This window comes from Lynx rufus, unplaced genomic scaffold (genome assembly GCF_022079265.1).
Source record: "Lynx rufus isolate CCGP_SWC_20201006 ecotype Redwood Valley unplaced genomic scaffold, mLynRuf1.p SCAF_7, whole genome shotgun sequence".
NCBI classification, from domain to species: Eukaryota; Metazoa; Chordata; class Mammalia; order Carnivora; family Felidae; genus Lynx; species Lynx rufus.
Genome location: NW_025814889.1, coordinates 31,098,916 through 31,114,285, shown reverse-complemented (window position 1 = coordinate 31,114,285; position 15,370 = coordinate 31,098,916). Strand labels below are relative to the sequence as shown.

At 35.5% G+C, this 15,370-nt stretch overlaps 1 protein-coding gene across 1 annotated transcript in view; it reads left to right on the top strand.

Moving 5' to 3' along the window:
• Positions 1–15,370, top strand: part of PARD3 (par-3 family cell polarity regulator) — a 550,937-nt gene that overhangs the window by 286,163 nt on the left and 249,404 nt on the right. Inside the window, exons 10-12 of the mRNA XM_047066308.1 lie at positions 2,066–2,205; positions 4,630–4,758; positions 7,140–7,178. Coding sequence (XP_046922264.1) covers positions 2,066–2,205; positions 4,630–4,758; positions 7,140–7,178 — 308 coding nt within the window. The remainder of the gene's footprint in view (positions 1–2,065; positions 2,206–4,629; positions 4,759–7,139; positions 7,179–15,370) is intronic.

Genomic DNA, 15,370 nt, shown 5'->3' with positions numbered 1-15,370 from the left:
CGTATTGAGTGTTGCACCAAGTTAGTGTATTCTTCTGCAGATTATTCACCTTTATGTAGCTCTTTATTCTTCCCACATGAGCAGTATTTCTCCTAGTACCATTTTGACTGAAATGGAAACCAATATCCTAAAAAGTAACTTTTTATTTTTTAATGTTTTAATATATTTCCTTATTTATTTTGAGACAGAGAGAGAGTGTGTGCCAGCAAGTGCAAGTAGGAAAGGGGCAGGGAGAGAGAGACAATTCCAAGCAGGATCCACACTGTCAGGGAAAAGCCCAACGTGAGGCTCCATCTCAGGAATCATGAGATCATGACCTGAGCTAAAATCAGGAGTTGGGCACTTAACTGACTAAGCCACCCGGGTGCTCCCAGACTAACTTTAAAAAGTTCTGGTTTTGGTGCCTGGGTGGCTCGGTTACGCATCTGACTTTGGCTCAGGTCATGATCTCACGGTTTGTTGGTTCGAGCCCTGCATCAGGCTCTGTGCTAACAGCCTGGAGCCTGGAGCCTGCTTTGAGTTCTGTGTCTCCCTCTCTCTCTGCCCCTCCCCTGTTTGTTTTCTGTCTATCTCTCAAACAAAAAAATGAATAAACATTAAAAAAAAATTAAAGGGGCGCCTGGGTGGCTTAGTCGGTTAAGTGTCTGACTTCGGCTCAGGTCATGATCTTGCAGTTAATGAGTTCAAGCCCCACATCGGGCTCTGTGCTGACAGCTCAGAGCCTGGAGCCTGCTTTGGATTCTGTGTCTCCCTCCCTCTCTGCTCCCAACTCGCTTGCTCGCTTGCTCTCAAAAAAATGAATAAACATTAATAAAACATTTAAAAAGCTCAGGTAGAAATTAATCATTATTAAAAGTGTTATAAAAATAGTGTGATTCCTTAGAAATTTGTTGTAGTCTTTACATTTTTTTCTTGGCTCATTTTGGCTTGTTTTCTGTTGATTCTAGTAACTATAACCCTTTTTCTGCACTGCATTGCCCTTATGAGTGCCTATCAAGAAAGCTGCTTGAAGAACCTAGAATTTAAATTCTACGGAATGTTGCACTAATTTATAAAGGCCTTGTTAATTTCAGTACTTTTATTTTATTTTATTTTATTTTATTTTATTTTATTTTATTTCATTTCATTTCATTTCATTTCATTTCATTTCATTTCATTTCATTTTATTTTTTTAATGTTCATTTATTTTTGAGAGAGACAAAGCATGAGCTGGGGAGGAGCAGAGAGAGAGACACAGAATCTGAAGCAGTCTCCAGGCTCTGAGCTGTAAGCACAGAGCCCAGTGTGGAGCTCGAACTCACGAGCCGTGAGAGCATGACCTGAGCCGAAGTCAGACACGCAACTGACTGAGCCATCAGGCACCCCTCAGTACTTTTAAACATAATATGATGATCTGTAGACTTGCTAACTATGATCAGAGATGGGGTCTTCACTGGATAATTTGCCTTTGTATTTTATTTTAAAAATTTTACTGACTAATTGATCGAGAATATGTAGGGTGAGATTTAGGTGAACAAATCTAGGTCCTGTCAGTAAATTGTTGTAATTACAGTTTTGGGAGGTTCTGATATCTGTATCTAGTAAAACTTCTCTTTTCCCTATTTCTTTTCCATCTCCTGATCATTTTCTCTTTCCTTGTTTCATCTCCTACCCTTTAAATCTGGATACCAGTATTGCACAATAATGATTGATTTTGGGGGTACTGTGGATTGTGTCAGAATTTTTTTCCACATGGAGAGTTAAATTTATTTCACACGAAACATTCAGGCCAGTTTAAAACGTTTAGCTGTGGTATTTGTATATTACCTTTCATTTATCTTGGACTAGATTCACATTTCTTCTTAGATTAAAGAATTTTGAAGTATAAACCATTTAAAGCTTCCATAATTTAGTCTACTTTGAAAAAGCTATTAAAATCTTTATGGTATTAAAAGCAACGTAGGCCCCTGTGAACACTACAAAATGTCAAGTTTAGGTAGAGAATAACATCCTTTATGCGCCATACACCTGTGAAATTCAAGGTATCTCATTTTATTTACTTCTTTTGTTGTTGTTATATGTTTAGGTACAGAAGGTTTGGGATTCAGCATCACTTCCCGAGATGTAACAATAGGTGGCTCAGCTCCAATTTATGTGAAAAACATCCTCCCCAGGGGGGCAGCCATCCAGGACGGCAGACTCAAGGCAGGAGATAGACTTATAGAGGTGAGTGACTTCTAAAAGTCAAAAGTGCTGTGAGTGCTAAAAAGTTCCATTTTTAAGGGTCAGTTCATTTGTCACATTTTCATAAATATGAAAATAAATTATATATTTTAACAGAAGTACGCATCATGAAACAGTGAATTTCTGCTTTACTTCTACTTTTTTCTATGTTATTTGATGAGAAATATCTTTTCATTGAATTTGCTCATAAATTTTTAGTTACTCAGACATTTGGTTTATGAGATAACATTTGTCATTATGTAAGTACAGTGTCTGTTAGGTTATATTTCTAGATGGCTTTAAATTTATGTCTGGTAATATAGAAATGATATCTAGTTTGTAATCAGAACACAGACAAATGTAATAAATGAAAACAGTGTGTCTTGATGAGAGGAAATTTTGAAATGGCAGCATGGAGAATGAATTGAGACATAAAATCAAATGTCAGAAAGAAAATAGTTTTTCAGAATTTCCTTTTCTGTACCTCAGGAGTTTCGGTTCATCGGTCTTTGAGACCATCTTAGACATACGTAAACATACATAGAAATTTCTGTGTGTGTGATCATTTGTATATATAGAAATAAAAGGAAGAAAGGTTGAAAAAATCTTACTAGTCATTTTTCTTAGTGTTTTCTTCCAAGAACATAGTCTGTATTCTTAGCAGCATATATTGTGTTTCCTAATTTTGACTAGTATTCAAACACTAATGTTAAGAGGACATTTTTATTGCATTGCCTTTTCTTTTTTACTCATAACTTCATATGTAGTTTCGAATTCTGCAGACTGAGGTTTCTTGAAAAGTAATTGAGCAAAGGATTGCCTTTCAGATTTTTCTATGTCCACATTTTGGGCCTAGATTTCTTAAATCTTACTTCTTTCCTGGTCGTATTGTTCATGTGACACCATTTTTTAAAGGGGCACTGATACAATCTAAATAAAAGGAAAAGTCTGAGTATGAATTATATTTAGAGTGTTGTTTCCAGAAAGGACCACTTGTCCTTAGGGCGTAAACTGAGTAGTATTAGTCCAAATTTGCATTTGTAGCTTTTTTTTAAGTAGTAGGAAGCTCACACAGGACTTGAATCTAGTCATCTTTGCCTCTGAGTGTCAAAAATGTGTGTCCTGCACCAGCCCCACTTCCTTCCTTCCTTCCTTCCCTCCCTTCCCTTCCTTCCCTTCCTTCCCTTCCTTCCCTTCCTTTCCTGCTTGCTTTCTTGCTTTCTTGCTTGCTTTCTTTCCTCACATAATTGCTTTACTCTCAACACATCACAAAGGCAGTATTTCTATTTTTGAACATTGGGAAGAACCTCCAACCTGTATTTCTTTAGAGTTAGGTTTTATTTTCTGTAGCTGTCAGCTTTCTTTGAAACTGCATTTTCAAACATTTTAAGCCTAACTTTCCACGATTTGTACTTGTAGCTATACAGTATCAACAATCTTTTGAGCAGTTTTTCTGAGCATCTGGAAATTGGAACGCATATCTTAAAAAAAATAGTATCAAATCAGTAATTTTTTTATTACCTGGAAATTTTTCCTTTCTTTAAACCTATTATTCTTAAATCTTTCACGCATTCACTTACTAGCATACATTGAGTGGTGGTAGATTGTGTTTGTGGAGAGGGAAAGATTCCAAAACATATTTTAACTACAAGGATATTTTGATATTACAATTTAAATAATATACTTTGTTGCCTTTGACAAAATTTTATTTTTGTCTAAAGTGAATACTGAATAGTTTTTAAAAGAAATTTTCACTTTTATTTCTTTTAAGTGTATACTGCTATCTGGTAATGTTATACTTCTTAAAGATCAAAATGATGAGATTCCTCAGGAATTGGCTATTTTAAATCTCTTTGTTTTGGTAGAATTCTCTTAAACCATTGAAAAATATTGAGGTATTGCTACCCCTTCAAAAATGTTATTATCATTCTGCATTCTTCCTTAATGCTTGCCTTTTAGGGATAAAAAGTTATCTTCATAGTTTTCAGTAAAATTTCATTGAAAGTTATACCAAAAAATTTTAGTGTGGTTTTACTATCCCCTATAACCTTGTTATTTTCTTATAAGAAAATCTATGATACACAAGGCCATCAAGATATCTCAGTTCAAAGCCAGTAAGTTTTGTGTTAACATGATAATTTGGATATAGTGCTTGTTTATTGCTTGTTACTTGTTAGTGCTCTGGTAGCTGTGGCTTTTGGTTTATTAAAGAGCACTAAAAGATTTACTGCTTCCTGGCTCACTTCTAGATACCTAGTCTATATTTCTTTGTTAACCACAACAGCCTGGTGGCTAGCAGATCATGGAAGAATTTACCAAGAAATGAATTGTGCTCCATCGTAGACATGATTGGTTCTACGATGTGTGTCTTTTCTTCTGTCTTACGTTTGCATAGGATTGCAGCTGAAAACTTTTTATTTGTTTTAGGTAAATGGAGTCGATTTAGCAGGCAAATCCCAAGAGGAAGTTGTTTCCCTGTTGAGAAGCACCAAGATGGAAGGGACCGTGAGCCTTCTGGTCTTTCGCCAAGAAGATGCCTTCCACCCAAGGGAACTGGTGTGTAAATTTAGAGCAGATGAATGATTTCTGATGAACATGAGCCAGGGATCTGGGCTAGCCACCTGATGGCCCATGTTTACTAAGACATTTTCCAAGTAGTGTATATGTTTTATATATCTTTCAGCCTTAACTGAATATAAGCATTTTTTTCTTATATTCTTTTTAGTTTTGGAAATAGATATTCACAATTTTGAATGTAGGGGTCTTTAAAAATCAAATTACATGGATATTTTCTAGGACAGCACATGTTTATTACTGAAAGCTTTCAGATGGACTGATTGAATACAGAGATGTTGATTATTTCATAACTGTCACTTCAAAGGCTGGTGTTGAAAACGTGCCATCTTCTCCACTACATATGACAAATTTTCATATTTCAGATTTCATAATGCATTTAGCTAAACCAAATAAAGCTTCTTGCTTACCATTGTATGAAAAGAGTACCTTAAAGTATTATTGTTGAAAGTAAGGAGTCCTGAGTGGCACTGAGTCCCATGGCCATCAATTACTAATATAGACCTTATTTGGAATGACACAGAAACAAAAAGGCATTTGTTTGCTATTTATTTCATTTTTTATATGTGTATCAATATGTCTAAATTCAAGAGGTATTTACATAGTATTGGTGTGAATGAAATATGTATACTAAACTGACATAGTTTGAATGTTTTTCTGCAAAAAGTGCCAGGTTTCATTTATTGTGTAAAAACAACATAATTGGAGGAATCACTTTTATCTTTTGATGTGGTAAGAAAATTGTTTTATTTCTGGGACAAGTGGTATTTTAAATATTTCAAAACAGATTTGAGTTGGGCCATATTAGAACATTTGACATCTCTTTCAGTTAGTTCTTAGGCTGTCTGCAACAATTAATCTGTATCTACTGGAGTGTCAAGGTTTAAGGGGGCCCAGTTCCCAAATTTGCCCTGTCTCTTATGGCATAAGAGCCTTAAGTCTCTTATGCTAATATTTCAAGTATGGATGTGTCGTGGTTATTAAAATTTTCTTTTTATCATAAGCCAGATATATTTCAGTGTAGGAATACTACATCCCCAGGTTACCCAAATTTACTGTGATTTCATGGAATTTCAGATTGTGATAGGGCTGAAAACTGAACACTTGTGTTTTAAGTAGATTTTGAAAATTATAAAAATGTCTTTATTTCTATTTTAAAATGTTGAATGTATTATTTCTGAATTTAAATTCAGTTTTCCATTTTCCCCCCACTGTTATCCAATTTTGTGCTTAAAATGCCACCTGATCCTAAATCTGGAGATGTCTCTATTAAATTGTAAATGAGCACTTAAAAAAAAAATACTAGGCTTTAGCTGTGATTTGCTGAAGCTTTAATTCTTCCTCGGTACATCTTAGCCTGTGTAATAGTTAGCATCATCAGATTGCCAAAGCTCAAACACCACTCTTCAGCGGGCCCTTCTCAGACTTAGTGCCAACAGGCAGCCAGCTTAAGGTTATTCAGGTTCTTCTTGTCCAATTTTGATCTTCCAGGCTTCTGTTTTCCCCTTCTGCTGCTTATTTTTTTTTTCTCTTGGTTATTTAATTTATTGCTTGTGAGCTTTTCATTAAGGAGTGAGCCAGTAGGCCGTCAGTCTATTATTCATGTTGCAGCTGCTTTTTAAGATTTCAAAGAATATAATTCTGAAAAACTTAAAGTGGGGGATTGCATTTAAAATGATCTTTGAATCCAATTAACAAAACTCTTTTCCTCTGTTTGGGGTGTCTGTGTTTAAATTCTGTGTCTAAAACAAAATACTTTTATCAATATGTGCCTTTTTATTAAAAATAAATCAACCTTTTAAATATCTATCTAATTAAAGCAACTCTATAATATATGAAACACATCACATTTGTAACCGGTGTAGTATTTATCATATAATAATTGTGGTTCAGACTGTTATTATCTGGTCTAGCTATCAAATTAAAATATACCTCATAACTTTGACGTAGTTGGGAAATGCAAAAAACAGAATTAGAAACAGTGCCACGAATAGAGAGGCAGTCTGGTGAGATTTGTTTTCTTCCAAATAATAAATTCATGATATACTGTGAGTGAGGGAGTCAGAATTTACATCTAGGAAAATGTCTTAACACACATGCACACACACACAAGACAATATAACTGTATCACATGCACACACACACACACACACACATACACACACACATACATATAAGATAATATAATCACATCAGTGAAAGTTTGGAAGACAGTAATACATCAGCCATAATATAATCACCCGCCTTATATTTTGTGGAATTTAAGAACCAGCAAAATTTCCTGTAGAGTCAAGCTTTGTGTCCCTGTGTGTTGAAGATGGCTTCGGTCAGTCTGTATTTATATTTTTCTTCAATTCTTCTAGAATGCAGAGCCAAGCCAGATGCAGATTCCAAAAGAAACGGTAAGAGCTTTGTCTTTTGCAGGATGCAGAGATGTTGAAGAGATAAATGGAACTAACTTCTGACTAATTAAATATGAAGTTACTTGTCCTCCCTCTTCCTCACTCACAATAGATACTACATAGATTCATTAAATTCCCAACTGGTCTCATCTTAAGGTGACTTATTGTTAATACCCTAGATGGATAATGTTTCATGATTTCCTTTGGGTAAACAGGGTTAGAACAGAGAGAGACATTAGAATAGTTTGCTGTTCACCTTCACAATAAGAGGGACCAAAATTTGGTAAGTGTAGTAGTTTGACATACATATAAAAGTCTTCATGAGTTGTGACATGTTATATTTTCAGTGGCTACAAAGTAAAAACATAAATAAAAAAGAAGACTTGATTCAGGCACAGAAAAAATAGGGAGGGCTGAAAGCACAATAAAAGTATCATAAACAGAAAAAATAAAGTGATACATCTGTAATTAGGCTAAACATATTAGTTGTCATATAAACTTATAGCCATTACAAGTATTTTACTTATAAGTTAATGTAGCATATTATAACAGGTAATTTCTTTTAATAAAAGTAACCACTCACAACTTAGATTAAAATGCAAACCTAGTTCTATTCTGTTAAAGAGACAAATCTTAATACGACCTGGAAATAAAGGAGTAAGTTGAGTTCTAGCAGGCAATGCTAATGTAATGAAAGTAGGGATTGCCATATCAGCCTTTTCAGTCTCTGAAAGTATGGTTTTTAGTGTGGTTGCACGGCATGGGGTAAAAAGATAGGATGTTTTATATTGACACATAACATCCAGTAGAAATTCTAACAGTCATGATGCTTTATACATCAAACAACATGGCATAAAAGCGTGTCATTCCCAAATTCTTCTAAGTACAAAGAAAATTTAACAAAACCATACCTCCAGTGGATGATGCTAGTGTGTATTTTTCAAAACTGTCATATTAGGTAGAAAAAAAAAATAAGAGTGTGAAGAATTTGAATAACATAGTTAACAGGTTTGGTTTCTCTTTACATACTCATAAACAGATAACTTTGAATCTAATAAACAAAATGTTATTTTAAAATATTCTATAATCACAATCATGGTTAACAAGTCAGACCTCGGAGGAAAATCAGTAAACAACCTTGAAAATATTACACATTCAGAAATATGAGTGATAGAAAATTTATAGTCATAGTTTTTTATTCATACAATCAGTTGGTCAGTGATAACTAATCAAAATCACAATGGTATTTGTGTATGAATATGGTGGGAGTAGGTGGAAAGGGTAGGGGAAATTGGACAGATTGATTTTAAAGAATTTCAACTGGGCACAAGTGTGATCTGTACTATTTCATAGGCAATAATGACGGCAAAATGTACTGTAGAGCTAAAATTCTTAAGATAGCATGATATTTGTTACAGGAATAGACAAAGAGAACATTTGAACACATTAGCAAAGTAGAAACAGACCTGATGTATATGTTAAAGGTGGTATTTCAAAATAGTGGTAAACTATGGTTTATTTCATGTTTTAAAAAATTGGCTATTCACTTTAAAAAGTTACATTTTTTTTCTCACCATACACCAAAGTAAATCCCAGTTGGTTATGAAATTAAACCTTAAACAATATTAAAAATCATTTAAAAATATGTAAACAAGAATATAAATTAAAAATATGTGAAAAATCTCTGTTAACTTTGGGTACTGAATGTTTGTCCAAGCAGGGGAAAACCAAAATGTCATTAGATAAATAGATTTATTTGTGTGTTTGTGTGTGTGTGTGTGTGTGTGCGCACGTGTGTGCGTGTGTGTAACTTTTGTATAGCAGTAACCATACCATGAAATAGTGAAAAGGTAAATGCCAAACAGGGGAAATATTTTGCAATGTGACCGTCGGTAAATAACCACCCCTTTATTGTTAGAATCTTCTTACAGAGCTTTTAGCAAAACAGAATGATTTCACACATAAAGTTCAGTTAACCCTTGAATGAGGGTTTGAACGATGTGGGTCCATGTATATGTGGATTTTTTTTTTTTATAAATATGGTGCAGTACTGTAAACGTATTTTTTCTTCCTTATGATTTATTTAATAGTATTTTCTTTTCTCTAGTTTACTTTATTGTAAGAATACGGTGTATAATACATATCACAGAATAGGTGTTAATCGACCGTTTCTGTTATCGGTAAGGCTTCTGGTCATCAGTAAGCTATTGGTGAAGTTTTTGGGGAATCAAAAGTTATATGCGGATTTTCTAGTGTGTTGGGGCAGGGGGGAGTTGGGGGCATTGCCCATAATCACCACCTGTTAAGGTCTAGGACAGTGTGAGACAAAATCTTGCTGTAAGCTGTAAAGATAGACATATTCTCTGAAAACATTTAGGCAGTCCTGGTGGGGAAATTGATGATTAGTCTTGACCTTTTCAATCACTAAAGGGAAGAAGTGACATGGGCTTTCAATGGAGTATTCCACTGAGAATTCCAAGGTCCATTTCATTCCACTTCTCACCCACTAGCCTTGTGTGTTCAGGAGAAAATTTGCCCAGCAAATGACAATCCAATCACTAACAAAAGAAGTTATATGCATATGTATGTGGGTCTGATTTCTGATTACAATGGAAATTTTTTCTAATGAGGGTTTTGTGAACTGAGTCAGAAATCCCAGTTTTTTTTCTAAATATTTTCTTTTCCGTTTCTTGGTGTTTTGTTGTTGTTGTTTATTTGTTTTGTTTTTAATGTGTCCTCTCACATCTGTGCCTTTGTTCCTGCTCTTACTATGTATATAATATAATACCATTTTGGGTTTTTAAAGGCTTCATGTTACATTTATAACTTAAAAAAAATTGACTTCCTGGGCCTCTGCTTCTCTTTGCACCTTTTGAGGGCAAGTCATTAAATTCATTCAAGTCTTGAAATTCTCTGATATTTGTTATTTAAACTTTTATGTAATTGTACGCACCTCGAGAATAGATAGGTCCTAAAACTCAATTAATCGTTTGTTCGTTGATTATTACAATAACCCATAACTGATTTAGTCTGAGAAATTGAAAATATGTCATTAAGGTATGTTGAGTGAGTTCAGTGACTACTAGACCTCTTGAATTGATGAGATATAAGTTTTCTGTACGTCTTCTAAATATCATCTTAATTAATGAGAGCAGCAGATTGTCTTCTAAATATCATCTTAATTAATGAGACCAGCAGATTGTAGCCAGGGTGCAATGGTACAAGAACATGTAGCTCTTGGGTCCCAAATACACCAGGTTCAGACGCTTGCTCCTGACAAAATCCAGAGGCAGAGAGATGGCTGGAGGTGAAACAAGAGAGGGATTTATTTCAGTGAGGCCAACACCAGGAAGACAGTAGGCTAATATCTCAAAGATTGTCTCCAAAGTGCTGAATATACTTCTAGGTTTATATAAGGAAAATGTGGAGCAAAGGTCGGTGGGTACAAGTGTTGCTGGGTGAACTGGAGAGACCACAGTCCCTGAGGCCTCAACCCAGCCTGTCCCAAAGATGGCACCAAAGGCTCTTGGTCTTGTTATGAGAAAGAATTCCAGGACAGAAACAATAGAGCATACGAGAGACATAAGCAGGAATGTTTATTAAAGTGAGAGTATACTCTGGGCTGCCTGGGTGGCTCAGTCGGTTAAGCATCCAACTCTTGGTTTTGACTCAGGTCATTATCTCCTGGTTTGTGAGTCTGAGCCCTGCATCAGGCTCTGTGGTTACAGTGTGGAGCCTGCTTAGGTTTCTCTGTCTCGCCCTCTCTCTCTGTTCCTCCCCCCACTTGGGCTCTTTTTCTCTCTGTCTCTCAAATAAATTAACTTGAAAAAAAAAATCTAAAAAAAGTGAAAGCATCCTCTCAAGATGTGAGAGTGCCCTGGGGGTTGGGTTTCTATCTTATATTGAAGGTGTGGAATATTCACTACTTGGGGTGGGGATTTCTCAGCAGGTTTTGAGCCTTTTCTTCCTTATTTGGTCAGGGGTTTCTGGCCTACTTTGTCAGCCATCTTGGGCCTATCTGGTTTGATCCAGCTTCTTGTGGTTTTGTTTTGGATTGTTGCCAGGACAGGCAACTGACTTTCTCAGTAGCTGGCCTTGACTTCCTTTTTCTTGGCCTCCAGGTCTTCTGTTAGAACCTAACTAACTGTCTCTAACACATACAGGTGGGCAGTGAATGTCGAGTTGATCATTGTCTTGGGGTCAGTCACACTTGGGTCTTGCTGGCTCAGGGGAGTCCTTATTGCCTGAGGGGCTAGTTTTGGTTCCCATGAGGACATGATTTGCCCACTGTGTCTTTTGCCTCAGTTAAGAGATAAGCTGAAAACAAGAACTTAATCTATTAGAAAGTACAGATTGAGGTCAAAATGGAAATAGTTGAAGTCCTTTTTGAAGATTAGAAACTTTAGCTTCAAGTTACCCATTCAGGATTGAACAAAATGCCAAAATATTTAACAGAGGCTCAGTGTCACTTGCTCTGTGCCCTGAACATACTCCTTTGTCTCTGAGAAGTTTATTTACTTGATAGAAAGCACTCTTATGTGGATGTCCTGGTTGGACAAGACAGTACTTGGGTGTACTAAGTCACGGTGGTTCTCCAGAGAAATGGAACTAATAGGATACGTCTGTGTTTAGGAAGAGATTTTAGCATAACGGATTATCTAGTGTGATTGTCAGGGCCACCAAGTCCAAATCTGCAGTATTTCAGTCAGCGGATTGCAGACCCTGGAGAGCCACTGGTGCAGATGACTTCTGATGTCAGTCTCCTGGACAATCTCTTGGCTCAGGAAGGCCTGTTGAGTTTTGGTTGACCTTTAACTGATTGAATGGGCTCCACCCACATTGTGGAGGCTTGTGTTTTATCTAATTTAAATATGAATCTCATTCAAAAACACCCTATAAGCTGACATATAAAATTAACATCACAATGAGTTATTGGATTTACCTGCTGGCTAGAAGGCCTTAACTTACCAAAGTGTCAGTTTCTTCATTGGCTTCAAATAGGACTAATGCAAACTTGCTTACTGAGCTCCCAAGAACTCTTGAGTAAGATCCATGTCAAAATATAATTTTTTTAATGTTTATTTTTGAGAGAGAGTGCAAGTGGGGGAGGGGCAGAGACAGAGGGAGACACAGAATCTGAAGCAGGCTCCAGACTCTGAGCTGTCAGCACAGAGCCCAATACAGGGCTCTAACTCATGAACTCTGAGATCATGACCTGAGCCTAAGTCAGACGCTTAACTGACTGAGCCACCCTGGTACCCCCAAAATATAATTTTATGTTAAACAGATTCAAGGCTATTAGATAAGAGTAGGACTTTAGAATAATATGGTTTAGAGATGATACTAGACATTAAAGATAAGATATAGTCCATGCCTAATGTCATGAATTCAAAATGCATTCCAAAAGAGTTAATGGGTTCTCTCTATGGAAACTGCAGGGAAACATTGGGGAGTCTTTGAGAACCTCCCTGAAGATCAGGAGGCATCTTGATAGGCTACCTTCAGAAGATTTAGTCTTGATTTAGAGATTTAATGAGCTAGATAATAAGCATCATCATTAATAGGTTCATTTAACTAATGGTTATAGTAGATCAAGTAAATGCTACTATAATGACCCCACTGTAAAATGAGAAAACCGTAGAAGAAATTAAGAGAACAATCCCATTTGCAATAGCATCAAAAAAATGAAACACTTAGGAATAAATTTAACCAGGGAGGTGAAAAATCTGAACACTGAAAACTGTAAGACATTGGTCAAAGAAGTTGACGGTGACACAAATAAATGGAAATGTCCTCAGTGCTCATGGATTTAAAGGATTAATATTGTGAAAGTGTCCATATTGTAGATCACCCAAAGTGATCTACAGATTTAATGCAATCCCTATCAAAATCCCAGTGACGTTTTTTCTCAGACATGGAAAAACAATACTAAAATTCACACTGAACTATTAAAGACTCCTGGCAGCCAAAGTAATGTTAAGAGAGAACAGCTAAATTAGAGTCATTACACTGCCTCTGAGAAGCTTATTTACTTGATAGTAAGTATCAATAAAGTATTGATTGTAAACTATCAATATAGTTTGAACTGCCTGAGTTCAAACTATATTACAAAGCTACAGTAATCAAAACAGTAAGGTATTGGCATAAAAAGGGATATACAGGCTCAATGAAACAGCATAAAGAGCCTAGAAATAACCCTATCTATATATGGCCAATTTAATTATGATAAGGGACCCAAGAATATATGATGGGGAAATGATAGTTGTGTTGAGAAAACTTGATGCCCACTTGCAAAAGAATGAAACTACAGTTGCATTTTACACCATACACAAATTTCAACACAAATGGATTAAAGATTTAAGTGGATTTATGAAACCATGAAACTCCGAGAAGATAGGGTGGGTAGCAACTTGAAGTTGGACTTGCTGCTGATTTTTTGGATTTGACACCAAAAGCAAAAATAAACAGTAGCAACTATGTCAAATTAAAAAGTTTCTGCACAGCAAAGGAAATCAACAGAATGAGACTACCTATAGAATGGGAGAACATGTTGGCAAATCCTCCATCTGATAAGGGGTCAATATCCAAGATACATGAAGAACTCATACAACCCCATAGCAAAAAATCCAAACAGTCTGATTTAAAAATAGGCAGAGGAACTGAGTAGAAGTTTTTCCAGAGAAGACATACAAATGACCAAGAGATCCATAAAAAAGTACTATGTTTCTATTTTGTTTGGCCTTTAACTGAGCATCATTGATCATCAGGGAAATGCAAATCAAAATCACAAGAATAACCTCACAACTGTTAGAGTGACTATCTTCAAAATGACAAGCAAAATGACAAGTGTCGGGAGAACGTGGGAAAAGGGAACCCTGTGCACTGTTGATGGGGGATGTAAACTGGTGCAACTACAATGGAAAATAGTATTGAGGTTTCTCATAACATTAAAAATAGAACTGTATGATCTAGCTATCCCACTTTTGAGTATATATGCAAAGAAATTGAAATCAGGATCCCAAAGAGATCCCTGCACTCCCCTATTCATTGTAACTTTTTTTACAATAGCCAAGATATGGAAATAACCTAAGTGTTCATCAATAGATTAATAGAAAAATAAGATGTAATACACACACACACACACACACACACACACACACACACTGGAATGTTATTCAGCCACTAGAAAGAAGGACATCCTGCCATTTGCAACAGCACAGATGGACCTTGAGGGCATTATAGTACAAGAAAGAAGTCACAGAAGCAAATATTATATATCATTTATAGGTGGAATCTAAAACAGCCAAACTCATAGAAACAGACTAGAATGATGTTTACCAGAGCCTGGGTGATGGCAGGAACCAGGAGATGTGGTTAAAGAGTGTAAGCTTCCACTTATAAGATGAAGAAGTTCTGGGGATCTAAAGTACAGAATAATGATTATAGTAAGTAGTATAATAATTATATACTTGAAAGTTGCAAAGAGAATAGACCATAACTGTTCTTACCACAAAAAGAATATATAAGTATGTGATGGGTGGAGGTGTTAGCTAATGATTTTTCAATATGGTAATCATTTTTCAATGTCAGTATATCAACTCAACCCATCGTACACCATAAACTTTCACAATGTTATATATTAATTATATCTCAAAAAAGCTGGAAAGAAAAAAAAAAACTTAAGTCAGACAAAGCAAAGAGGAAGCATAAGGAGGGAGAGGATTTTGGTTCATTACATCTCCATCAATATTTTTATACAAATTCATTGTGTTAAACTCGTCATCAAGCACTTCTGCAGGCCTATAATGTAAATTAATTTTGATACTCTAGAGAACACATAAAAGTATACAAAAACTTTCTTTTCTGAGTTTTTTGATGGAGAATTATACTATCATATACTAATCATATGTTGACCTTAATTGTTTGGTTTTGAGCAGCAAATATTGCTATTGTCACAAAACATTTTATAACATCTTATACTATTAAATGCTCAAACTTATTTTAAACTTATAATTCAAAGGAAAAAGCTTGAATTAAATGGCTCAAACTTTTTTTTTTTAATTTATTTTTTTCTAGTAATCTCTCTATCCAACATGGGGCTTGAACTTAACGACCCTGAGACCAAGAGTCTCGGGCTCTTCCAACTGAGTCAGCCAGGCGCCCTAATTCAAACTTATTTTAAAACTATGTTT